This window comes from Sorex araneus, chromosome 3, assembly GCF_027595985.1.
Source record: "Sorex araneus isolate mSorAra2 chromosome 3, mSorAra2.pri, whole genome shotgun sequence".
Taxonomy (NCBI): domain Eukaryota; kingdom Metazoa; phylum Chordata; class Mammalia; order Eulipotyphla; family Soricidae; genus Sorex; species Sorex araneus.
The window spans coordinates 136,778,257-136,805,740 of record NC_073304.1 but is presented as its reverse complement, the minus strand read 5'-3'; the positions used below and the strand labels follow the sequence as shown (position 1 = coordinate 136,805,740).

The 27,484-nt window shown below is 37.1% G+C and overlaps 1 protein-coding gene across 3 annotated transcripts in view; it reads right to left on the bottom strand.

Annotated features, from left to right (window-relative positions):
- The window catches only part of MACROD2 (mono-ADP ribosylhydrolase 2), a 2,262,400-nt gene that overhangs the window by 73,503 nt on the left and 2,161,413 nt on the right, over positions 1-27,484 (bottom strand). For all 3 annotated transcript variants that reach the window (XM_055132027.1, XM_055132028.1, XM_055132029.1), the window contains 2 exons: positions 10,587-10,661; positions 10,241-10,333 (listed from right to left, as the gene is read on the bottom strand). In XM_055132027.1, coding sequence (XP_054988002.1) covers positions 10,241-10,333; positions 10,587-10,661 — 168 coding nt within the window. The remainder of the gene's footprint in view (positions 1-10,240; positions 10,334-10,586; positions 10,662-27,484) is intronic.

Genomic DNA, 27,484 nt, shown 5'->3' with positions numbered 1-27,484 from the left:
CTAAACCTGTCAAAAAGCTAACTGATAAATTCCACAAGAGGGGAATAAAAGGGTAAATATGACAATTTTACTTTATATATACTGTCAAAAAAATTGTCTAATATTTGACAAAGAAGCTAAAAGATCCATGGGTGTCCTCTTTCAGTAGGCTGTTAGTATATTCCGACAATTACCTGATTCTATAAGTGTATTAGTCCTTTGACTTTCTATCAACTAGATGTTTGACACATCTCTAGGGATAAAAATAAAATTTTAGTAATAAAAATGAGATTTGTTTGTAGCTATGAAAAAGGATTCTAAGAGTAAAGGATGAGTAATGCATTTTATTATTCCATATAATGTGAATCATTCTCAAATTTTAGTACTATTTTTATTTTATTTTTCAACCACAGCTGGTGGTGCTCAGGCTTACTTCTGCCTCTGTGCTCAGGGATCATTCCTGAAGGACTTGGGAGACAACATATGGTGCCAGGGATTGAACCCAGAATGGCTGCATGCAAGGCATTTGCCCTACTGCTTTACTATTACTCCAGCTCTAAATTTTAGTACTCTTGTATATGTATGTATTTAAGAATATATTCAGTTCTCCTGATTATATGTATATAATTCTCCTTCAAACTAGTTTTGTATCTTGCTTGTCCCCACATTAATAAGTTAAGTTAAAAAATATGTATTACCAGCAATACCACTGCTGGGAATATATCCCAGAGAGGCAAAAAAGTACAATCGAAACAACATCTGCACATGTATGTTCATCGCAGCACTGTTTACAATAGCCAGAATCTGGAAAAAACCCGAATGCCCCAGAACGGATGACTGGTTGAGGAAACTTTGGTACATCTATACAATGGAATACTATGCAGCTGTTAGAAAAAAGGAGGTCAAGAATTTTGTAGTTAAGTGGATGGGCATGAAAAGTTTCATGCTGAGTGAAATGAGTCAGAAAGAGAGAGACAGACATAGAAAGATTGCACTCATCTATGGTATATAGAATAACAGAGTGGGAGACTAACACCCAAGAACTGTAGAAATAAGTACCAGGAGGTTGACTCCATGGCTTCGAGGCTGGCCTCACGTTCTGGGGAAAGGTCAACTCAGAGAAGCGATCACCAACTACATTGTAGTCGAAGGCCATGTGGGGGAAGGGAGTTGCGGGCTGAATGAGGGCTAGAGACTGAGCACAGCGGCCACTCAACACCTTTATTGCAAACCACAACAGCTAATTAGAGAGAGAAAACAGAAGGGAATGCCTCGCCACAGTGGCAGGGTGGGGTGGGGGGGGAGATGGGATTGGGGAGGGTGGGAGGGACACTGGGTTTACGGGTGGTGGAGAATGGGCACTGGTGAAGGGATGGGTTCCCAAACTTTGTATGAGGGAAGTATAAGCACAAAAGTGTATAAATCTGTAACTGTATCCTCACGGTGATTCTCTAATTAAAAATAAATAAATTAAAAATAAAAAAAAATATATTGATATAAGAAAATACTTTAGATACTAATGATCTTTATATTATATATGTATTTCAGTGATTTTTTATACTCATCTTTTACAATTAAATATTTTTATAATAGAAAAAAAATATATATGTATTAATTTTATATTTATATGAAAGTCAGGATTTTATCTTCTTAAAAATTTCAACTTTTAAACATTTTTAGTATCTTGGAGAAAGAAGAAGACAAATATAATGAATAGCAAATGGTAATAATAATTATTCTCTAGAATCTGGCTTCTTGTATATTTAAGGATAATATATTATATATATGTAAACTTTTTGCAGATAAACTACCTTCATATGTTGTAAGAAGAATTAAAATATTATATATACAGAGAGTAAGTGAACTCTAATGCCACAGAGAGGAATGAGATCACAATCTGGGGACAAAATTCCATAAAAGGAAGTGTCTTTTTCATCTCAGTCAATATTTTTTTCTTTTTTTTTATTAATTAATCACTGTGAGGTACAGTTACAAACTTATGAACTTTCATGTTTGCATTTGGTTTACATTCCTCCAACAGTGCCCATTCTTCCTCACCAATGTTTCCAGTATCCCTCCCACCACCCCCACCCAACCCCTACCACCGCACCCTGCCTCTGCAGCAGGGCATTCCCTTTTGTTCTCTCTCCTGTTGAGTGTTGTAGTTTGCAACAGAGGTATTGAGTTGCCATCATGTTCGGTCTATAGTCTACTTTTGGTAGGCAGCTTTCAACCTGAGTGTGTCCTCCCAACATTCTCTACTAGGTGTTCCCTTCTCTATCTCTGCTGCCTTTTCCCCCAGCATGTAAGGCCAATTTCCAAGCTGTGAGGCAGACCTCCTGGTTCTTATCTCTTCTACTCCTGGGTATTAGTGTCCCATTCTGCTACTTTATATTCCACATATGAGTGCAATCTTTCTATGTCTGTCTCTCTAATTCTGACTCATTTCACTCAACATGATACTTTCCATGTTGATCCACTTATATGAAAATTTCATGACTTCATCTTTTCTAACAGCTGCATAGTATTCCATTGTGTAGATGTATCAAAGTTTCTTTAACCAGTTATCTGTTTTTGGGCACTCTGTTTTTTCCCAAATTTTGGCTATTGTAAACAGTGCTGCAATGAACATACAAATGTTGATGTTGTTTCTACTGTACCTTTTTGCCTCTCAGGGACATATTCCCAGGAATGGTATTGCTGGGTCAAATGGGAGCTCAATTTCTAATTTTTTAAGAATTGTCCATATTATTTTCCAAAAGGGCTGAACCAGTCGGCATTCCCACCAGCAGTGAAGGAGAGTCCCTTTCTCCCCACATCCACGCCAACACCGGTTGCTTTTGTTTTTTAGGATGTGGGCCAGTCTGTAATTTTGATAGCTGCTTGCCTCAAGGTAAAACTGAAGACTTAGGAATGTGACAAATTTAAATTTTAAATTAAATTCAAATGTAAGGAAGGTAAGAAATTTAAGATAAAACAAAGATGATCTGGGGATTCAATTTGATATTGTAGATCTATTATAAAAGTCTCTGAAAATTCACCAAATTGGGACATACCATTAAATTACAAGCATGATCAAAATATTCAATTAAGCCTCTGCATCTCATTGAGGTCATGGCCTCTGAAGAAGGGAAGGGGTAAGATACTCAAGTAGAGGAGAAAGATAGTTTAAGAAGAAACCAAAAGTGTGAAAAGTCAGCAGAGTAAAATAATGAAGCCTGAGATGAGAATAAATATTCCTTTCCTCCTAAGTTCTCAGATCAGCGATTAGAAGAAGGAATTGGTTCCACCTAACAAACACAGTATTATTTCCCCTCTAAATCTTAAAAACAAGATGATCACAGGAGGCTGGAGGACTAGCCACATTAAGAGACATTTAAGAGACTTCCTGGGATCTACATAAGGAATATCACTGTAGCACTGTCGTAGCACTGTTGTCCTGTTGTTCATCGATTTGCTCAAGTGGGCACCAGTAACGTCTCCATTGTGAGACTTGTTACTGTTTTTGGCATATCGAATATGCCACAGGTAGCTTTCCAGGCTCTGCTGTTCGGGTGGGATACTCTCGGTAGCTTGCAGGGCTCTCCGAGAGGGATGGAGGAATCAAACCTGGGTTGGCAGCATGCAAGGCCCTACCTGCTGTGCTATTGCTCCAGTCCATCACATAAGGAGTATATACATTTAATAGAAAATTTTACTTAAAATTTACATAAATATTATAACAACGAATATATTTTTTTATTTTACTAACTTTGACATGATAGTTGTGGATGATCACACATGTGTGCACAAATGTGTGTGTATGTGCGTGTGTGTGTGTGTGTGTGTGGTTTGTGTGTGTGATAATGGGGCATCAACCTCAGGGCCTAACACATGCAAGGTTCAGTTTTGTAGTTGAGTTACATCCCTATCCCTTTCAAAAACTATTTTATTTGATATGAAAGCATGAAAATTAGAATAAAAATAGGGGCTGGACCAATAGCACAGCAGGTAGGGCAGTTGCCTTGCAAGCAGCCAACCCGGGTTTGATTCCCAGCATCCAATAAGGTCCCCCAAGCACTACCAGGAGTAATTCCTGAGTTCATGAGCCAGGAGTAACCCCTGTGCATCGCCAGTTGTGATTCAAAAACCAAAATAAATAAATAAATAAATAAATAAATAAATAAATAAATAAATCTTATGAGTTTTTATACTCATATCAATCTATTCTTTTTTATATTTACTTAATTTACTGTGTAATTAGTCAGACTGATTCTATATATATGTATTGTATTCATACAACCATGCAGAAAAGTTACAATTTATAAAGTTTTAAGCCAAATTGTATGTCAGTATATTTTCTAACAAATACAAGGAGGGGATGGAGCGAGTACTGTGGGCAGGGTGCTTGCCTTGCAGATGTCTAACCTAGGTTCAATCCACCACACCCATATACTTTCCACGCCCAAACAGGAGTGATTCCTGAGCACTGCCAGCTGTGGCCCTCAAATTAAAAAAACAGAAAACCCTCCAAATTTAAAACCAAGGAATTTCATTAAACCCTTAAAAACGACTTATGAAAACTGCACAGCATTAGTAATTTGACTTATAACCTACATTTTTTTTTGCCTAACAAATTCCAACCACAAAATATGAAAGGTCAAAAGAAGATTTTGCCTTCCCTCCCCTCTCCTCACCCCCTGCCGGAATAGTGGCCACCATCTCTCAGAGCCTATTGGACAACCAGGTACGAGTCTGCAGTGATGAGACATGCAGGGTCTCACAGGATGGGGAGGTGGAACCGGCACTTCTCCCCACCCTGACTAGACCCCAAGTTGCCGCCCACGAATGGCTCCTCCAGCTCCTGAACGGACATGATCCCAGAGGCACACAAACCACTCTCAGAAACCAGCTGTTTTTGGCAGAAATGCATCTGGACTGAGCATTAAACTATGGCGTTGTGCCACCCCAGGTGGGAAAAGGCATTGTCGCTTCCACCTTTTCCCCCCAGAGGCATGGTGGCAGCCATCTTTGAGAGCCCATTGGTCAGCCAGGTATGAGACTGCAGTGATGAGACACTTGAGGCCTCATGGGATAGGGGTGGAACCAGCCCTTCTTTCCACCCTAACGAGGTCCCAAGTTGCCACCCATGAACGGCTCCAGATTTATTACTAAAATATCAGAAAAGCAAACTTGTGCGGCCATGATTCTTATGCTCTTTATAATCAGCAACAGAAAACAAATTATCTAGTGATGCCTTTTCAGCAAGTCTGATTGTTGGGGAAAATTCCAAATAATAATGGTGGGTCTTTTGTCGAAATATTGAATGTAATCAAAGTAGAGAGAGAGAGTAAAGTGGAAATTATCTGCCACACAAGCAGAGGGAGGGGTGGGATGGGGGGGTATACTGGGGGTTTTGGTGGTGGAAAATGTGCACTGGTGAAGGCATGGGTGCTTGACTATTGTATGACCAAGACTTAAACTTAAAAGCTTTGTAACTGTTCTCACAGTGATTCAATAAATTGAAAAAAAGAACAATTTTTAACTTCTTACTAATAAGAAGACCAATATTCTAAAAATAAGCAACTACTACATAAAAAAGATTATTTTTGATTGGTTTGCAGCAAGAAGGCATTTATAAATGTCAAGATGCAGGATAGCAAATTGTCAATGAAAATGGATACTTTTTTCCCTCGAGAGTTGTCACTCTTTCATTCTATTTTACAATTGACATGAAGACAAAAATATAAATCCAGTCCTTAAATTTACTCTAAGCAAAATAGTATCACATGCGTAATGCAAGTAATATTTTTCTCCTGTGTTGAAAATCAACAGAAAATTTAGAGGATTATGGCAATTTTCATGTGGTTTGTGTTCCTGGTTCTTTCCCTGAACTTCAACAGGTTCCTACCAAATGAGAAGGAAACACTTGTATTTTCAGATCTTCTGGAACCTCAAAAGAAAATTTCTGTGCTCTTATTACACAATGATGCAATTTAAAAAATATTTTCCACCAATTCAATTGTTTTAAAAACCACATGATTCAAACAAAATGAATCCTTGGGAATCACCAATTTCAAATATCCAGTTTAATCTGTTCACATCCAGTAATTTAACTGCAAATTTAGAAAATAAGTTCATATTTTCATTTTTCAATACTTTTTACCTGTAGCATCCTCATTTCTGACCTGTGTTCACTGATATTTCTGAGCTGGGAAAAACAAATCTGGTTATTCCATTATTCTATTGGTGATCTTTAAAAAATTCTTAATCATTAAAACAAAGCAATAATCAAGATTGACATGTTCTAGACTGAACTGTATCTACCCCACAATTCTTATTTTGATTGAAGCCTGAAATTCCCTGCAAGCATTTTTTTGGGGGTAGGGCTGTTCGGCAGGTAATTATGGTTAAAGGAGCCCATAAGGGTGGCATCCTTATCCTAAAAGGCTACTGTTCTTTTAAGAGGAAAACACAGAAACACAAGCAAGCTTGCATTCCATTTCTTGATCTCCTCCTCTTTCCTTACTCTTCTCTTTTACCTCCTTTTCTCTGGTCCCACACATGAAAAGACTGCATCTACAAACCAGAAAGATGTGTCATCAGAACCTGCCTATTGCTTTGTTCTTGGATTCTGGATTTCTAGCCTCCCTAACCAAATAAATGTCTGTTATTTCAGTTAAAAAAAAAAGAAGAAAAACTTTGAAAATGGAAAAAAATGTTTAAAGCAAAACATTTTAAATAAGGACTTTATATTTTATACTAAAATGTGAGAGATCCTTTTTAGAGATCGACTAAAATATTACCTTATTTGGCTATCAAACTAAGTGCTGCTATTTTACTAGATTTCACATTCATTGTAGACCCTGTTGTGACAGCATAAAACTAGATTCATTTAGGAAAAGGCAATGTGACTCGATGAGAAAAGCTGCCATATGTGAACCCTCACTTGATGCCTATTGAAATTTTTCTATTTCAGGTCTCCCAGGGACATGTCCATTGTGCTATTGTGTAATTTTATCAGCATGAACTTCTGCTGAATATTTTCCCTTTTGAAAACCCATACTTTTGTGAGCTAACTTCAAAACTTAATGTTGAACATCTGGACTCATACACTCGGGAAACATAGAAGATATATCATGAAGATTATCTACATTTTCGGCCCTTATAGAATGTTACAAAATGAGAGGAAAAGGTTACACATTATTGTCCTGGTATAGAATTTTTTTTTAAAAGAACCACTATCTGTTTTCGTGGATTCTTACAATAAAAGTAAGTCAGTGTTTCTAAAGCTGTAAAGAAAATCCTCACAAATGTAATAGAATATTTGTTTTTGTTTACAGATAAGGGTACTTTTTTAATACATATGTGCATTTTTCTATTAAGAGATAGTGAAAATACACAAAACCTGTAACTATATTCTCAAAATGTTTTCAAACAAGGCCATTAAATATATTATGAATTAAAAGAAAATAAACATTTCTTCTAAATTAATGGACTTGTCTAAAAATAGAATTTATGGTTGAATCAGCATTTGTGACTGAAGACTAGAGTCTAGACAAAGAAATAAGACTTTTATCTTCAATATCGTGGAGGGTTTCGCCGACCTTGTCTTCAATGTACCTTATGGTTTGTGGTCTAATGTTGAGGTCTTTAATCCATTTTGATCTGACTTTTGTGCATGGTGTCAGGTCAAGGTCTAAACCCATTTTTTTGCATGTGGTTGTCCAGTTGTGCCAGCACCATTTGTTAAAGAGGCTTTCCTTGCTCCACGAGCACAGCGGCCACTCAACACCTTTATTGCAAACCACAACAGCTAACTAGAGAGAGAAAACAGAAGGGAATGCCTTGCCACAGTGGCAGGGTGGGGTGGGGGGGAGATGGGATTGGGGAGGGTGGGAGGGACACTGGGTTTACGGGTGGTGGAGAATGGGCACTGGTGAAGGGATGGGTTCCCAAACTTTGTATGAGGGAAGTATAAGCACAAAAGTGTATAAATCTGTAACTGTACCCTCACGGTGATTCTCTAATTAAAAATAAATAAATTTAAAAAAAAAAAAGAAATAAGACTTTTATGAATGTAGTCTCCTACTTTACCTTTCATTAATTATTCCATCTTTATTAATTAAAAATACACATCATAACTGCCTGGTAAAATGATGCTGAAATGAAATGTGCAGAAAATTTGTTGCTAAAAGATGATGGAGACTATGTGAAGATTTTTATAAATTTAAAATAATTATGAAAGATAATAAGTATACTTGACAAATTGCATATGTGGAATATCTGAACATTGTTAACAATTTATCAGAAGATTACTCATCAAATATTTCCTTATGCCAGGTAGTACTATAATTGCTCTATGTGTCAACTATAATTGTACCATAAGCACTGTAACACGATACTTTTGTCATAAAGCTTTTACAGAGAAAGAATGAAGGCAGTTAAAGATTAATATTGCCCTAAGTCTTTAGCTTGTTAGTCTGGGCCAAAAATTCCATAGAGCATGTCTGCGTGAACATTTTCCACTCACAGGCCTTTTTTGCATAATTTTTACATGACCCTGAGTATTCTGGTATACAAACAAAACGTTTAGTTTACTGATGATCATAAATTTAATCTTAAAAGAAATTTTTAAGATTCTTCTTTAACTCCTCATATGGTCCCTATAGGGTCATGCCTATAAGAAACTAGGCTAAAAAGCACCTCAAATCTACATTTCCCTTTTTAACTTGAGTATTTTTCCCCCTTTTAGATGTAACAGAATAACTTTTACTTTTTAATTCTTACTTTGAAACAGTATTAGACGATAAAAATGATGCATTTAAAGCTACTTCAAATTCAAACAGAAATATTCAAGCAGGGCAAAGTTAAATATCTATGATAAAGAAGAAAAGGCAGAACTCAGTTAATTCATGCCCACAGGCAATATTACTGTCCCACAGTGTAAAGTCAAATTTTAACAAAGAAATCCAACTTCAAAGTTCCTACACATCTTTCTCATATGCAGAAGATTGTCATATTACAATAAGGAGGTGAGAAGTGAGTTTTTAACAATTCAGTAACAGGAGTAGTTAGTGCTGAATGCTCCTAGGAAAGGAGTAGGGAACTAGGGCATGGGAACTTTCTGTTGCTCAAGTCAAAGGAAAATATCTCATTGTTGATCTTTCTCCGTTGCCTGTCTTAAGGGGCAATACACAAAGTTCAGCAGGTAGGCTGGGCATTGTGCTTTTTATATTTAAGAAGGGCAACTGGAAAGAGACTTGGTGTGTCTTAATCTGCAGTAAGGGCTATATCACTTCTCTATTATTGTCAGAGACATAAACTACTCCAAATACACAATTTATCTGATTTGTAGGATACATGATGTCATAAAAGCTGAAATAGTATTTGCAATAAACAAAGGCTATTTGAAACATAGACATGGAAGAATATTGTTCAATAAATGCGGCAGGAATTTTAGAAGATGTCAAAATCTTTAACATGGGCTAGTAATTAAATGGTGTCAATGCTTCTGAAGGAAGGTTCATAATTTGGAAGTTGTAGTTACTATTGACCTGATTTTACAATTGAGATCATGTCTTCCTTTTAATTTGAAAACAAAATTGATCACTATGTTCTATAAACAAGACCTGTTAAGCTATTAGCCTCCAACTGCTTTGCAAACACATACTTGTTTCAGAGCAGCACGACTTATGCTATAACAGACAAATAATTTCATTTTTAGCTTACATATGAGCTTTTAAGAGATTTTTTCATATTTGAAAATAATACCTTTACTTTATAATGGGTTTTTAAAAATGATTTCTAAGGAGATGCCTGTCATTATTCTGATATATTGGCTTTTTCTAGCCCAAAATATGACTTTAAAACTTAACCAAGTATTTATTACTACTTTTACAAAAACCATTATAAACTTCCTTGATTTTTTAACAAATTCAATATTAGGCTATTCATATTCATGGACAAAACTTGAAATTTAGAAAGTTTAGATAAAGTACATATTTTACATAAATTGCTTCCTTCATTACTAACATATGAAGAATGCCAGAATAAAATAAATACAAAAAGGCTAACCTATTTGTTTCATTGTCATCTCAGACTTTCTGAGATTTTCCACGACCTACTTGATTATTCAACATTGTTTGTATGTTTATGGGCCCTAGCTCTGCTTGGGGCTTACTCCTGGCTCTGCTATCAGGGATCCTGGAGGAATTTGAGGACCAAATGGAGTGCCAGTGATGGAATCCTATTCTTGATGGATTTCCTTAAGCAATTTTACCTTTTTCAGGATCTTTTTCTTCTTGGTCATCCGTTGGTTGACTCATTTCTGGTTGCTCCACAGTTGTGTCATTTTCTTGGTCTGATGAAGGCTCTAAAAAAATCAGGCAGAAGAATATTTAGAAATATTTGCTTGAAATCATTGAAAAATCTCTAGTGGCTATAGTAATAAAGTCAGTTATTTTTCATCTCCCCTGCAAATTTTGAAAAAGAAAAATACTATTGCTAGTCTTTACTAACCATTTCTTAAAAATGACACACAAACACATCACTTATACAAGAATATACAGTAGTAATGGACAAGTTTCAGCTCATTCTCTGAAAATAATGTCATATGGTTTCAATACCTTCTGTTTCCATATTTGAGCTCTGGGACTCTGCCTCATTTTTTATTTCATTCTTTGTTGAATCATTTTCTTGTCCTGTTAAGAAGAATGATTAAAAAATAAACACACATCATATACATGGCCATTTAAAATCAACTTTATCTAAAGCTTAAAAAACTTCAAAATCTATATGCCTTGATAATTCATGGAGATATAGGTAATACTTTTAAATCAAAATAAAAAGTAAAATTTTTCTATCAAATCATCAAAGTTATGTTAATCATTGTATAAATATTCCATAATAATTTATGGAGTGTTAATATTTAACATTTGTTATGATACAAATAGTTTTATAACAAATTCCTATAAAATTAAACATCTACTTATTGTTTTCCTTTCATCAACAACCACAAAGAAATCTTAAAGGGGCTGGAGTGATAGCACAGCGAGTAGGGCATTTGCCTTGCACGCGGCCGACCTGGGTTCGATTCCCAACATCCCATATGGTCCCCTGAGCACCACCAGGGGTAATTCCTGAGTGCAGAGCCAGGAGTGACCCCTGTGCATCATCGGGTGTGACCCAAAAAGCAAAACAACAAACAAATAAAAAAGAAATCTTGAATAATGTAAACACTTAATAACTAGATCACCTAAAAGCTTCATTGTTCCACTAAGATGGCTTCTTACTATAGCAAAGTTCAGGAGAAAATTCAGCCAAATATGCATTACTCCAAGACTGATAATCTAATAATGGTTTTGCATCCACACCTCTTGGTTTCTTTTCCTCTGTCAGTTTAGAACTTTCAAGTGTTCATTAAGAGGAATTTGAAATAAGTCAATTTTTCAGAGTTAAAAAATATTTTAAGCTGAGTATACTTTATTGTTGAATTATACATAAGAAATTTCTAGAGCCAGAGTTGGTGAAAAGCACAGAGTTACAGCAGAGGAGCTGGCAGTCATTGATTGTTCTTACATTTTAATCTGAGGATTCCATTTTCTTGTTCATAACCATGCTACCATTAGTGGCCTCACGAATACGTATAAAACCCCACCCTATTGACATCACTTTATTAGTAACTTCATTTTAGAAAATGGCATGACAAAAAACAAAGATATATTCCAGCAGAAACATCAAAATACCCAGTTTCTGATCTTTTAGTCTACATCATTGAATGCAAACATGTAGAGCAAAGATAGCAAACACTGACTGGAAACAAATGAATTTCAGGGTTATTTGTTCTTCCTTCCCCAGGTTAACTAAGTCTCCTTCCTTTCAACCCCCTTCCTGAACCCCTCAAACTCATTTCTGTGGATCTACTCTGACATTCCGATGACTTTGCTCCTTTTTTGCTACCCTGCTGTGTAGAATTTCCCCCTTTCCTTCTGAATGATTTCACTCAGCATAAAATCTGTAGTTTCATCCATGTCACAGCAAATTGCTTACTTTTGGTCCTTCATTAGAACTGTATAGCATTCTATTATGTAACTATATCACAACTTATCCATAGTTGTATTTTAGTTTTAATAACATTTTCCTTAGCTGTTCAGAGTGTTTTAGTTTGATATTATCTCATTTATTTATTCTTGCTTTTATTTTCTTTACTGGGCTGGAACAATAGCACAGCGGGTAGGACGTTTGTCTTGCATGTGGCTGACCCAGGTTCAAGAGTTCAATTCCTCCGTCCCTCTCAGAGAGCTGGGCAAGCTACCGAGATATCCTGCCCGTGTGGCAGAACCTGGTAAGCTACCCGTGGCATATTCGATATGCCAAAAACAGTAACAACAAGTCTCACAATGCAGAGACGTTACTGGTGCCCACTCAAGCAAATTGATGGACAACGGGACGACAGTGCTACACAGTGCTCTTTTCTTTACTATTGGAGTCAAATTGCCAAAGACATTCCTAAAGTCAGTGTCATTTGCTTGTTTTCTTCAAAGTGTTTTAGGTATGGGCCTAACATCCAAGATTTTAATCCATTTTATGTTAATTTCTGTGCTTGTTATGAAATAAAGATTTGGTTTAATTCTTTTGCATTTAGCTAGTCAGTTTCTCCAACTCCATTTATTTTGCAACTTTCCTTTCTCCAGTATATGTTTCTAGTTACTTTGTTATAAATTGTCCATACTTGTGAAGATTTAATTCTAGCTCCCAAATCTATTCATTGACCTATGCGTCTATTTGAGGGAATGGGGTGGAGCCACCCCCAATAGTGCTAAGCACTTATTCCTAGCTCTATGCTCAGGGGTCATTCCAGGCAGTGTTTGGGGAAACATTTGGGATACTGGAGATAAAACCCAGTCATTCAAGTGCAAGACAATTGCCTTTGTGCTGTACTGTCTCTCTGGATCCTGTGTGTCCCTTTTTTATTCCAATACTGTTTTGACGATGATAACTTAAAAGTATAGTTAGAAGTTGGGGCACAAAATACCCCCATTCTTCTTTATCTCAGAATTTCTCTGGCTAGTGATGGTCCTTTGTAATTCAATAAATTTTCAATAATATTTGGTAAACTTCCTTGATGAATGTCATTGGGATTTTCATGAAGATTGCTTTTGATCTATAGGTTTTGGGCAATCATTTTAACAATGTTAAATCCTTTTAGTCTGTGATAATAAAATTTATTTCACCTTCTAGGTCTTATATACTCCTTAACCGTCACTATTTTTTATTTTTATTTATTTTTTATTTATTTTTTGCTTTTTGGGTCACACCCAGCGATGCTCAGGGGTTACTCCTGGCTTTGCACTCAGGAATTACTCCTGGTGGTGCTTGGAGGACCATATGCGATGCCGGAGACCGAACCCAGGTTGGCCCCGTGCAAGGCAAATGCCCTACCCACTGTGCTATCGCTCCAGCCCTCAACTGTCACTTTTAGTTTTCTATATCCTAGCCTTTAACAATCTTCATTAGGTTTATTCCTAGGTACTTAAATAGTTAATCTTATTGTAAATGAGAGTTTTAAAATTTCTTTTTCTTTTATTTAATTCTTTGCATAAAGGTATGAACACATTTTTGTTTATTGATTCTGTGGCCTGCCACTTTGTTTACTTTTTGTTTCTTGTAGTTTTACATGAAGTTTTAAAGATTTTTCAATATGCATTATCATGAAATCTTTTAAATATTATTTCTGTGGCTAGGATTTGTCATACTATGTTGAATAATGGTGGTACGCACTGACATTCTTGAGTGAACTTGATCTTAGAGAAAAAAAATTTCAGTTTTCACCAGTGAATTTGGGATAATCAGTAGGTTTGTCATATGCAACTCTTATATGTTGAGATCTATTATTTCTATACCCATTTTGGTAATTATTGTAAATTGATGGTAAGTCTTATTTAAAAATATTATCTTTTTAGATTGCCCAAGTAATTCAGTATTGTTTGTGCATTGACCTGACTTTGAAGTAGCAGTGAAGAAAAATGGGAATGATTGGGATTCATTAGGAAGGAAAGGTACTTAATCAAATCCAAATTCTTTAAAAAGCTATTTATGCTAGCAATCTAGAAGACCAATTATAGAAAATGAAAATTACAACTCCAATAGATATATTCATCTGAATGAAGAAAGTGGATGGGGACCAGAAGTTAGGAAATGATAAACATTTTGTAAAATCATGGAGACTTAGACTATCATTAAATTTTAGAAGCAGTGAAAGTTATTGAAGGGTACTTGAGTCTTTTTAGCTTCAATGATCATATATATATGTATATATATAAACATTACAGTGGTTAGTTGTGATCATTTAATCAGATTCTTTTTATTAAAATTGAGCTCCAACTGCCAGGAGTGATCCCTGATCACAGAGTCAGGAGTAAGCCCTGAGAATTTCTAGGTGTGGTCCAAAAACCAAAAAAAATTTTTTTTAATAAATTAAAAATTGGACTCAGATAAATGGATGTCTGAAAACATTTTTTTAAGATCAAATATACGCCAAAAAGGAGTCTCTGCTCATTATGCAAGGACACAAGGAGAAAGTCATGTATCTGAGTGGCTGAAGGGAGGTGGATCAAATACCGAATACCAATGAAACTATTGGTAGGGAGTACAAAAGTGGTCACTTTGCTCATCTGACACAAGCTTATAGCAAGTAGGGAGCATGATGTCAGAGATGGGCCATGATCTTGTTCATGTGATCCTCAGGTGAGCAGGGGAGAGGCACACTTAATGGGCTAGAACCCGGAATGGAGGGTGACAGGAACAGTGCACATGACTTCACCACCTGATCTTTCTCATCTTATTAGGAAAATCAAACTCCCCAAAAGCAGTAGAAGGAAGTCACTGATTAAAAAAAATAGCTGAGATAGACAACAAAAAGAACTTTAATGATATCAATAAACCCCAGAGCTGATTTTTGGAATTAGTATCTAAAAAAACAGAATTTCCTTTGTGCCCTTCAGACTGTACATACTAGCCACAAATTTTAATGTGAAATGAAAAATCATTCAAACTATTTCCTTTAAATGCATCTCTCCTCTTTCTGGTTTGGGGTAACATCTAGAGTGATGATGCCAGAACACCAGTTCCTTTTTTCTGTTATGTAATGACTAACTAGAAGCAGGTGTTAAGAGATCTTTTAAATACATACAATGCTTGTCCTCAGTATGCATACAACTGCAAGGACACAGACATGAAATATGAAAAAGGCTATTTATTCTAGATGTAAAGCAGTTCCAAAGCTCTTAAAATTTCACTCAGATTTCATCCCCCATGTCACATGGTTTTCTGAGTACTGCTAGGTATTGCCCTGGAGGCCTTGAGAATGACTGGGTCTGGCCAAGGCCCAAGCACTGGGCCCAGGCATGGCCCAGCAGGTCCCAAGCACTTCAGGGTCCAAGTAGCACTGTAGCATTTTGGAACCCATAATTGAATCATCTGTACCAGTTCACTGGGAATCACCAGGAGTTGCCCCTGAGCCCATGAGGATGGCCTGGAAGGTGTATGTGCAGGGGCCAAGAAAGAAAAACATGAGGCCAAGAAAGGAAAAAAAATGAGGTCAAGAAAGAAAATTCACTTTAAAGTATTTTTAGATCACAGGAAACTGAGAGAGAAACTGAAATACTGTATTACAAAGTCAGGAAGGAAGCACTGTTAGATTAAGTGAAATATGGTGAAGTTTAACAGAAATAAATATAAAATTCCAAAACAGGCTGGATAAATTCAATTTCAAGGAAAAAGATGGGAAGAAATTAATTCCATTATGATGAATAGAGTCATGTTTTATAACTCTAGTGTACTCTAGGTAAAGGCTGGCTGAACACTAGAATAGCTAGAAGAGAAGAATGCTGTGAACAGTGCCAAGGGGAAAAATCAAGCAAAACATATTTTTTGTTGTATCTCCTAGCAAGCAACTTGCCTGGATAGCTATTTCTAGGAACCTAAACAAACAAGAAATTTAAACATTTAAAATATAAAAAAATTTATACAAAAAATATTCAGAAAATGACTAGAAATTATTTGCAATGCATCACATAAAATGATAAAATAAACAAAAGATGGACTAAATGGTGAGGAAATCGAGACATTAAGAAAAGTCAACAAGTCCCCTGCCTGAGCCGCCCTCCTAGCCAAGCCGGTTTGTTGCCCAGGTGAATGAGACCCCAGAGCCCCGCCCACCTGAGCTGTGCCACCCAGACTGGTGGAGCCCCACACCTGCGAACATCTGGTTGGGGGCCTGGCTTCTATGGCAGGGAGCGTGGCCTCCAAGAAGGGGGCGTGGCCTACTGTGGGGCCCCAGCAGCCACAGATATTTTCCCCCTTTCCCAGCACACTAGACTTACATGACAATCTCCATAACCTAATTCTTCGGAGAACAGCCGGGCCTTCTCAATCACAATAGGCCTATAGGTCCTGCAGCCAGTTCCAATTTCACCAAAACTGTCACTGAACACAAGAAGCTGTACAAGCCCAATATAAAAGAGCACATCCTCCAAAGCTTCACTAGAGGCCTCACATAAGTCACGGATGAGTGTCTGAGAGGAAGGAAGTATTCTAGAAGGGGAAAAAAGTGACCACCATAGACCGAGCTCATCCAGAATCCATTCTCACAGCAAGAGGGAATAGTGATAGAGAACTGGAAGTTTCCACCTCCACAATTTCACAACAATATGAAGAAACAGTGAAAATCCCTATCAAGAGGAGAGGATGAAGAAAAGATTCCAGAAGCCTCAACCGGAGTTATCTGCAAACATGATCTCTCCAATAAAGAATTCAGAGATGAAATGTTGAAGATGTTCAATGAACTCAAAGTAATGGTGGAACAGGGATCCAGTAAATTAATGGAGGACATGAAAGAAACAGTGGAACGGACCACCACGACAATGCTGGACGAAGTGAGAGCAGAAATTACAAAGCTACAAACAGAAGTGACATGAATAAAGGTTTTGGTAGATGAAATAAAAAACTCAATGGGTAGAGTTTTTGATTTATAGAGCCTCAACAGTAGAATGGCTACAGTCAAAGACAGAATCAGCGAGCTTGAAGAGAGCTTGAAGATGAACTGCAGAAAGCTTACAGGCAACAACAAACAATGGGAGAAGACCTTTAAATAGCTCTAGGCTGAATCAGAGTCCTAGAAAACAAACTCAAATTCAAAAGGTTATTAGAGACAACTTCGAAAGTCTGCATGCCACAAAAATAGAGAACCTAGAAAAAATGGATAAATTCCTGGATTCGTATAATCTCCCAAGACTGAACCAAGAAGATTTGGAATACCTGAATAGACATATCACTGTCATGGGAATTGAAACTGTAATCAAAAGTCTTCCCCAAAACAAAAGCCCAGGCCCAGATGGATTCACTAGTGAATTCTTCCAAACATTTAAAGAGGACCTACTGCCAGTTCTTCTCAAGTTTTTCCAGGAAATTGGAGAAACAGAAACTTTCCCAAACAGTTTCTATGACGCACATATCTCCCTAATACCAAAAGCAAACAAAGATACCACTAAAAAACAAAACAGAACAAAACAATAAAGCACAAACCTATACCCCTGATGAACAAGGATAGGAAGATTCTCAACAAAATATTAGCAAATAGAATCCAACAACTCATCAAAAAGATCATACACCACGACCAAGTAAGATTCATCCTGGGAATGCAAGGATGGTTTAACATTAAGAAATCAATCAACATAAACCATCATCTCAAAAAAAGAAAAGATTAAAACTATATAGTCAAATCAATAGATGCAGAGAAAGTATTTGACAAGATCCAGCAACCGTTCATGAAGAAAACTGTTGTCAAAATGGGTATAAACGGGACTTTCTTCAATATAGTCAAAGCTATCTACCACAAGCCTATGGCACGCATCATCCTCAATGGGGAAAAACAAAGAGCCTTCCCTCTAAGATCAGGGACGAGACAAGGATGCCCACTCTCACCACTTCTGTTCAATATAGTACTGGAAGTACTCGCAATAGCAGTTAGGCAAGAAAAAGATATTAAGGGCATTCAGGTAGGAAAGGAAGAAATCAACCTCTCTTTATCTGCAGATGACATGATACTATATTTAGAGAACCCTAAAGTCTCTACCAGGAAACTCCTAGAAACTATAGACTTGTGTAATAAATTTGCAGGCTATAAAATCAATACCAAAAAGTTCATGGCTTTCCTATACACAAATAATGATAGAGAGGAAAGTTACTTGAAAAAATCAATCCGGGTCCCAGTCTGCTCCTCAGACCCTGAGCACCCCAAGGTTCCCCTCCCTCCAGACTGCCGCCCTAGTGGCCGGCATGCCATCCCCAAGCACCGCAGCCATTCTGTCTTCCAGCACAGCCTTCATTACCTATGTCATGTCCAAGAGTAACCATCCTAGCTATTTGTCAACAGTAGGACAATAAAACACAAGACTTCACATAAGAATTAAAAAAACATCTGAGTGGGAGGCCATGTTCTAGAAGGGGAAAATAAAAAGGCAAGCACCATTAACTGAGCCCATCCAGAATCCTTTATTGCAACAAGAGGGAGCAGGGATATTGCTCTTGAAGGTCCCTCTTCCATACCACCACAACATGAAGAAACAGTGCAAATCCCCACCACAAGGAGAGGACGATGAAAGGAGTCCAGAAATCTCAATATGCATTTCCTGCAAACTTCAGATCTCTGATAAAGAATTCAGAGTTGAAATCCTCAAGATGTTCAATGAACTCAATGGAAAGAATGACACGTTGAAGAAGGACCTGACAGAAACAGTACAACAGACAGCCGAGAAAATACAGGAAAAAATGAGAGCAGAAATAAAAAACTGACAAAAAGAAATGAAGGATTCGGTAGATGAAATAAAATACTCTGTAGCTGCCCTCAACAATAGAATGACTGCAGCGGAAGACAGAATCAGTATGCTTGAAGATGAGCTGCAAGAAGCCTACAGGCAACAACAAACAATGGGATGAGACCTCAAAATAGCTCTAGGGCGAATCAGGGGATGGTTTAAAGAGGAACAACATTAAAATCATTGGAGTACCAGAAGGACAGGGAACCAACCCCAATGAAAAAGCCACAGTCAAACAAATCATTGCTGAAAAGTTCCTAGAGCTGGAGAATGCAGACATCCAGATTCAAGGAGCCAGAAGGGTGCCAGCTAAAAGAGACCCTAACAGTAAAACCCCAAGATATATCATAATTACAATGGTGGACATCATGGATAAAGACACAATACTGCAAGCAGCAAGGTCCAAGAAGGAAATCGTGTACAAAGGAGCACCCCTTAGATTCACAGCAGACTTATCAGAGGAAACCCTCCAAGCCCGAAGGCAATGGTGGGATACAGTGAAAAAACTCAGTGAAATGAACACTTCACCAAGAATACTTTATCCGGCTAAACTCTCATTCAAACTTGAAGGAATGATACACTATTTGGGGAATAAACAACAGCTCAGGAACTTCATAGACTCAAAACCAAACCTAAAAGAAACACTAAAGGGGCTATTGTAAGATATATGCCACGACCAAGTGAGATTCATCTCAGGGATGGAAGGATGGTTTAACATTCGGAAATCAATCAACATAATCCATCATATCAACAAAAGAAAAGATAAGAACCATATGATCATATCAATATATGCAGAGAAATCATTTGACAAGATCCAGCATCTATTTATGATGAAAACTCTAACCAAAATGGGTATTAGAAGGGACTTTCATCAATATAGTCAAAGCCATCTACTACAAGCCTACAGCAAGCATCATCCTCAATGGGGAAAAACTAAGAACCTTCTCACTGAGATCAGGGACAAGACAAGGATGCCCACTCTCTCCACTCCTGTTTAATATAGTACTGGAAGTACTTGCAATAGCGGTTAGACAAGAAAAAGATATTCAGGGCATTCAGGTAGGAAAGGAAGAAATCAAACTCTCACTATTTGCAGACGATATGATAATATACTGAGAGAACCTTAAAACCTCTACCAAGAAACTCTTAGAAAGAATAGAGTCATATAGTAAAGTTGCAGGCTATAAAATCAACACCCAAATGTCCATGGCTTTCCTATACACAAATAATGAGAGAGAAGAAAGAGACATGATAAAAGCAATTCCGTTCACAATTGTGCCACAAATGGTCAAATACCTCGGAATCAACTGAACTAAGGAGGTAAAGGACTTGAATAATGAAAACTACAAAACGCTACTTCAGGAAATAAAATAGGACACGAGGAAATGGAAAGATATCCCCTGCTCATAGATTGGAAGAATTAATATTATCAAAATGGCAATACTCTCCAAAGCATTGTACAAATTCAATGTGATCCGTATAAGGATACCTTTGACATTCTTCAAAGAAATGGAGCAAGCACTCCTGAAATTCATATGGAACAATAAGCCCCCATGAATAGCTAAATCAATTCTTGGGAAAAAGAAAATGGGAGGAATCAACCTCCCCAACTTCAAACTCTACTACAAAGCGGTAGTAATTAAAACAGCATGATACTGGAACAAAGGCAGAACTGCAGAGCAATGGAACAGGGTTGAATATTCTGACACACCACCCCAAATATATGATCATTTAATCTTTGATAAGGGAGCAAGAAATGTGAAGTGGAGCAAGGAAAGCATGTTTAATAAATTGTGCTGGCAAAACTGGACAGCTACATGCAAAAAAAATGGGCTTAGACCTCCACCTATCACCATGTATAAAAGTCAGATCAAAATGGATTAAAGACCTCAACATCAGACCAGAATCCCTAAGGTACATTGAAGGCAAGGTTGGTAAAACTCTCCATGACATTGTAGTCAATGGTATCTCCAAAGCTGACACGCCACTGGCCAAGCAAGTGAAAATAGAGATAAATAAATGGGACTACCTTAAAGTAAGAAGCTTCTGCACCTCAAACGATAGTTACCAAAGTACAAAGACAGCCTACAGAATGGGAAAGGATATTTACCCAATACCCATCTGATGAGGGGTTGATATCAAGGATATATAAGGCACTGGTTGAACTTCACGAGAAGAAAACTGCCGACCCGATCAAAAAATGGGATGATGAAATGAACAGAATCTTCCCCAAAGAAGAAATCCAAATGGCTTAGAGCCACATGAGAACATGCTCGACATCACTAATCATCAGGGAGATACAGATCAAAACAACAATGAGATATCATCTCACACCACAAAGACTGGCCAAATCCCAAAAAACAAAAGCAACAGGTGTTGGCGCGGATGTGGGGAGAAAGGGACTCTTCTTCACTGCTGGTGGGAATGCCGACTGGTTTAGCCCTTTTGGAAAACAATATGGACGATTCTCAAAAAATTAGAAATTGAGCTCCCATTTGATCCAGCAATACCACTCCTGGGAATATATCTCGAGAGGCAAAAAGGTATAGTAGAAATGACATTTGCATTTCTATGTTCATTGCAGCACTGTTTACAATAGCCACAATCTGGAAAAAACCAAAGTGCCCAAAAAACAGATAACTGGTTAAAGAAACTTTGGTACATCTACATAATGGAATACTATGCAGCTTTTAGAAAAGATGAAGTCGTGAAATTTGCATATAAGTGGATCAATATGGAAAGTATCATGTTGAGTGAAATGAGTCAGAAAGAAAGAGACAGACATAGAAAAATTGCACTCATATGTAGAAATATAAAGTAGCAGAGAGGTACGAGCTTGCAATGATGCAACTTCTGGCACTAATTCCTCTGGACTTAGTTACTGAAATACTAAAATACAGAAATCCAAAACCTCGTGGCCGCTATTGTGGCCACACGACCTAATATCTCTTCATTCTCAGCAATGGAAAAGAAATTATCAAATGCTTCCTTTCCAGCAGGTCTGACTTTGGGGGGGAACTCCAAACAGTAATAGTGATTTCTTTGTTGAAATATTGAATGTAATCAAAGTAAAGAGAAAATAAAGTGAAATTTATCGGCTACACAGGCAGGGTGGGAAGCTGGGGAAGGGGGGGGCAGAGGGGAGGTTTACTGTGGTTCTTGGTGGTCGAATATATGCAGTGGTGAAGGGATGGGTTAATTTAAAGGGAAGGGTTGATTTAAAAATTATAACATTGCATGATATAAAGAAATTTTTGAATGTTTCTCCCTTTTGAGGCCAAGTAATATTATATTTCTGTAAAAGCCATCTTTATTTTCCTGTTAGTATTGTTTAGAAAAAATTCCAAAAGAGCAATTCTTAGATCTAATCTTTATTGACTTATTTTTTGTTAGGCTTTCTAAATATTGTTGATGGGAAAGTTAAGTTATTTAGCTTCCTTCCAATAGAGGGTATGTGGGTCCCCTTTCATTTGGTGTGTTCTCAGTCATACTTAAATAATTTAATATTCAAAAGGGGAAGACAATGAAATCATCCTTTATGCATTTCTTTAAGTAATTAGATCTTTTATCGTCTTTGTGAATTATAATTAAATCATTTGCAAGTTTTCTTGTTTTTTATTATGAAGTCTTTTTAGTAAGAAAATTATTATTTATACTGAAATTTTTGTAGGTTTACTTTAGAATTTAACTATAAATTAACTTGTTAAAGTTTATATAAAAATTTTGATACTGTCTTTTATGACATATATCATCATACAGCACTCTTAATATACTTTTTATGTATATTCAAGTATGCGTCTATGTATGTATAGTATCACTGTCATCCCGTTGTTCATCAATTTGCTTTTACAATATATGTATAGTAACAATTCAAATCCTTTTTTTCAAAATTTAATAATATACCTTTCTTTTCTCTAGTCTTTTTTAATAGTTGGGATTCAACCTATATTTCCAAATGGACAACTAGATATCCTAATATAACTTATTGATTCATTTGTCCTAAAATGAGAACCTGAATATCTACTGAAATTCTAGGTCTACTTGGTTCTGTTCCTAAGCTCAAGTTATTTTTTAGTCTGTTCTGTCATTGATTGATAACATTATGTGTGAATTCCCCATTGCATTTTCAAAAGAATTTGTGTGTGTGTGTGTGTGTGTGTTTGCCTGTGCGTGTGTGGCATGGCGGGCGGGTGGGTGGCGAGGATGGCCATACCCCTAACGCTCTGGTATAACTTTTGGCTCTGTTCTCAGGGATCACTCCTAGAGGGACTGAGGAAACCATAATGTGACACTTCAGGTATTAAAATGGGGCTGTCAGCATGCAAGGCAAGCACCTTACCCACTGTACTTTTTCTCTGGCTTTTCGGTAGGAATTACTTGTATTGTATCTTGCAATATCATTTGACACAGAAGCCCATCATTGTTATATATCATCTACATTTCATTTTTTATTTACACTAAAAAACAAACTCATTCTCACTTGATTTTTCTGGATTTTCTAAAATTTGTACTAGATATGCTATTTTTTATGTTTTCTGTTATCAGTCTATACTATAGCTTTGTAACTTAATCATGAATTACAAAGTTGCACTGTTATTTATAATTGAGTTTCTGCTTACAATGTTCCACACACTAGTCCTTTCACCAGTGTTCACTTCACTCCACTAATCTCTGTAGTTACTCTCCTGCCTCCCAGCCTGTCTCTATGGCAGGCAATTTTTCTTTTTACATATTCCTTTTATTGATTTATTTTTTTAAAAAAACTTGTTATTAGTGAATCACCATGAGGTACAGTTACAAACTTATGAACTTTCGTGTTTGCATTTCAGTCATACAGTGATCATTTACCCATCCCTCCACCAGTGCCCATTCTCCTCCACCAATGTTCCCAGTACCCTCCCACTACCCCCACCCCATCCCCCACCACTCCACCTTGCAGAGGATAACCTTTGGTTCTCTCTCCTTTTGGGTGTTGGAGTTTGTAATAGAGGTATTGAGTGGCCATCATGTTCGGTCTATAGTCTACTGCCGGCATGCATCTTTCAACCCAAATGGGTCCTCCCAACATCCTCTACTTGGTGTTCCCTTCTCCATCTCAGATGCCTTTTCCTCCAGCATGTGAGGCCAGTTTCCAAGCTGTGGGGCAAACCTCCTGGTCCTTATCTCTACTACTCCTGGGTGTTACTCTCCCACTCTGTTACTTTATATTCCATAGATGAGTGCAATCTTTCTATGTCTGTCTCTTTCTTTCTGACTCATTTCACTCAACATGATACTTTCCATGTTGATCCACCTATATGCAAAATTCATGACTTCATCTTTTAAGCTGCATAGTATTCCATTGTGTAGATGTATCAAAGTTTCTTTAACCAGTCATCTGTTTTGGGGCACTTTGTTTTTTCCAGATTTTGGTTATTGTAAACAGTGATGCAATGAACATACAAATGTTGATGTCGTTTCTACTATACCTTTTTGCCTCTCAGGGACTTATTCCCAGGAGTGGTATTGCTGGGTCAAATGGGAGCTCAATTTCTAATTTTTTGAGAATCATCCGTATTGTTTTCCAAAAGGGCTGAACCGGTCAGCATTCCCACCAGCAGTGAAGGAGAGTCCCTTTCTCCCCACATCCTTGCCAACACTGTTTGCTTTGTTCTTTTGGACATGGGCCAGTCTCTGTGGTGTGAAATGATTCTCATTGTTTTAATCTGCATCACCCTGATGATTAGTGATGTAGAGCATTTTCTCATGTGTCTTTTAGCCATTTGGATATCTTCTTCGAGAAAATTTCTGTTCATTTCCACACCGCCCCCCCCCCACCATTTTCTGATGGGGTTGGATGTTTTCTTCTTGTAGAGTTCAACCAGTGCCTTGTATATCCTTGATATAAACCCCTTATTAGATACGTATTAGGTGAATATCCTTTTCCATTCTGTAGACTGTTTTCATATTCTGGTCACTGTTTCTTTTGAGATGCAGATGCTTCTTAGTATAAGATAGTCCCATTTTGGTATTCACAATAGCCAAAATCATGAAACATTCCAACTGCCTAATATACCTCGTTTAGTCTTGTATTTTAGGCCTTTACTATTTAATTTTAATTAATTTAACCTCAAGGGTTTTCATAGTTAGTAGCACTGTAGCACTGTCATCCCGTTGCTCATTGATTTGATCTAGTGGGCACCAGTAACATCTCCATTGTGAGACTTGTTTTTACTGTTTTTGGCATGTCAAATATGCCATGGATAGCTTGTCAGGCTCTGCCATGAGGGCAGGATACTCTTGGTAGCTTGCCGGGCTCTCCAATAGGGACAGAGAAATCCAAGCTGGTCGGCTGCATGCAAGGCAAATGCCCTACCTGCTGTGCTATTGCTCCAGTCCGCATACTTAATAGTATGACAAAATTATATTTACTGTCCCACTGGACTATGTCAAATCATTTGATCTATTTTCTTTTTATTATACTGCTACTTCTTTCTTTATTTCTATTTACTGTCATATTTTAAACAGTTCTGGGAAAGTTGAGAAAGTAACATTGAGAAACTTGAGAAACCTGAGAAAGTTTCTCTAATCTTATTATGTTTGAACTTTGTTATTACTGTAGAAAATTTAGATACTCGTAAAGTCAACATATAGATAAATTTAATAGAAGAGTATTTTTTTTGTTTTTGATGAACTTTTTGAAGTAGATGACCTTCCCTGTTCTCCATCAGTCTTTGTTAGACTCTAAAATTAATATTTCATGCTTTCTTCTCTTCATATCATACTTCCTTTTTCCTCTTTTAAAACATTTATAAATGTTTATAGAAATGAAACATATTGAAAAGCAAACAAAATATGTAGCTTCTGGCTCAGAGTAATAACTCAGCTTTTAAGTGTGTGCCTATAACATGAATGTGTTCTAGGTTAAACCCCTGGCACTGCAAATATTTATATTTATTATTATCTGCAGTTAAATTACCAAAAGCAAGGAGAACTACTTCAGGCATACCTTATTTCATTGTACTTCACTTTATCAGGCTTTGTATATACTTAACGTTGTTTTGTGATACTGGGGACTAAGGCCAGGGCCTCCTATATACAAGGCACGTAGTCTACTTCTGAACTATCTCCTTGAAAGACACTGTATTTTTTGACACTATATTTTTTATAAATTGAAAATTTATGGCAATTCTGCATCAAGTGAATGCATTAGGTACATTTTTTTTAGTTGTAGGGAATCAATTTGTGTTCCTGTCACATTTTGGTCACTATTTGGTATTATGAGTTTGTATGTCTGGGTGAGATGCAGTTACTGATTTTTTGTGTTACTGCTGTAATTGTTTTGGAGTACCAGAAACTGCATTCAATTCTTGTAATTCTTAATAACCTTTTTGTATTTTGCCAGCCACAATATCCAAAAGGGGGGGGCAGAGAGAGAGGGAGGAAAGGTGTGAGGGAGGGAGAGAAAGAGATAAACAAGAGGAAAAAGAAAAGCGTCTGCCATAGAGGAAGACAGGGGGTCTGGGGGTAGGGGATGATGGGAGAAAACCTGGGGACACCGGTGTTGGGAAATGTACACTGGTGGAGGGATAGGTGTTTTAATGCTGCATAACTGAAATACAATCATGAACAGCTTTGAAAAAATTAAAAACATTTTTAAAAATTAAAAAAAAGTAACTGCATCCATGTTTTTCATAAGATGAAAAACTTAATGCTGCGTATTTCAATGGTTTCACCAATTATTTCCCCATCTCTCGCCTTCCCATTGAGCCTCCTTATTTGCTAAAATAAGCATACAACCATATGGAAATCAAACCAATAATAATCCTAAAATGTCTTCAAAGCAATCAAGTGAAATGGTCACATGTTTCCCACTTGAAATCAGAAGCTAGAAGTAGTAACGTTAGTGGGGAAGAAATTATGAAATTAAAGTAGGCCAAGAGTTAAGAATTTGCATCAAAAAGTATTACAAAAATTTATTTTAAAAATAGTCTTTATTAAGGTACTGTTGATTTATAAGACTTTAAATGTTTACATTTCAGGGTTATTATTGTTGTTCCACACTCACCACAGAAGCGCCAATCTCTCTCCATCACAGTCCACAGACCCTTCTACTTTCTCAGTCCACTTCCCTCTCCATAGCAGATTCTTAAAGATCTTTGTGTTATACTTAAAGTAACACAGTTACAGCAGTGTTTTCAGTTATGGTTTTGAAGTGGGATAAAAAAGAGTGGCAGAGGGTCTTAAAAACTTTTATGTGATAAAAACACAACAAATCTGGATATAAAAATAATTTCAAAAAATAAAAATACAAAAATAAACTCATGCTGCTTCTCCTGAAGGGAGCATAACATGAGGCTCCCATAGCCATGTCACTGTATTCCGCACCAGGGGTGTCCTAGGAGGGGCGGGTGAGAGCCTTCCCCATCTCAAGGGACCCAGCCCCAGCAGCCGACCTCCACAACCCAACTGCCCCCATGCTCCAGGCCACTTTCCACACGCTCCAGCCGGGCTTCACATATGAGTGAACATATTCCTAGACACATCATAAGACATTCCCTACTCATTTTCCATAATTACCACACCATATTTGATTGGAGGCAAGATGGCACCAATGCCACCTGAACCCCTCACGCTCTCCCTAACCCGGCTCACCAACTTGTCTTAGA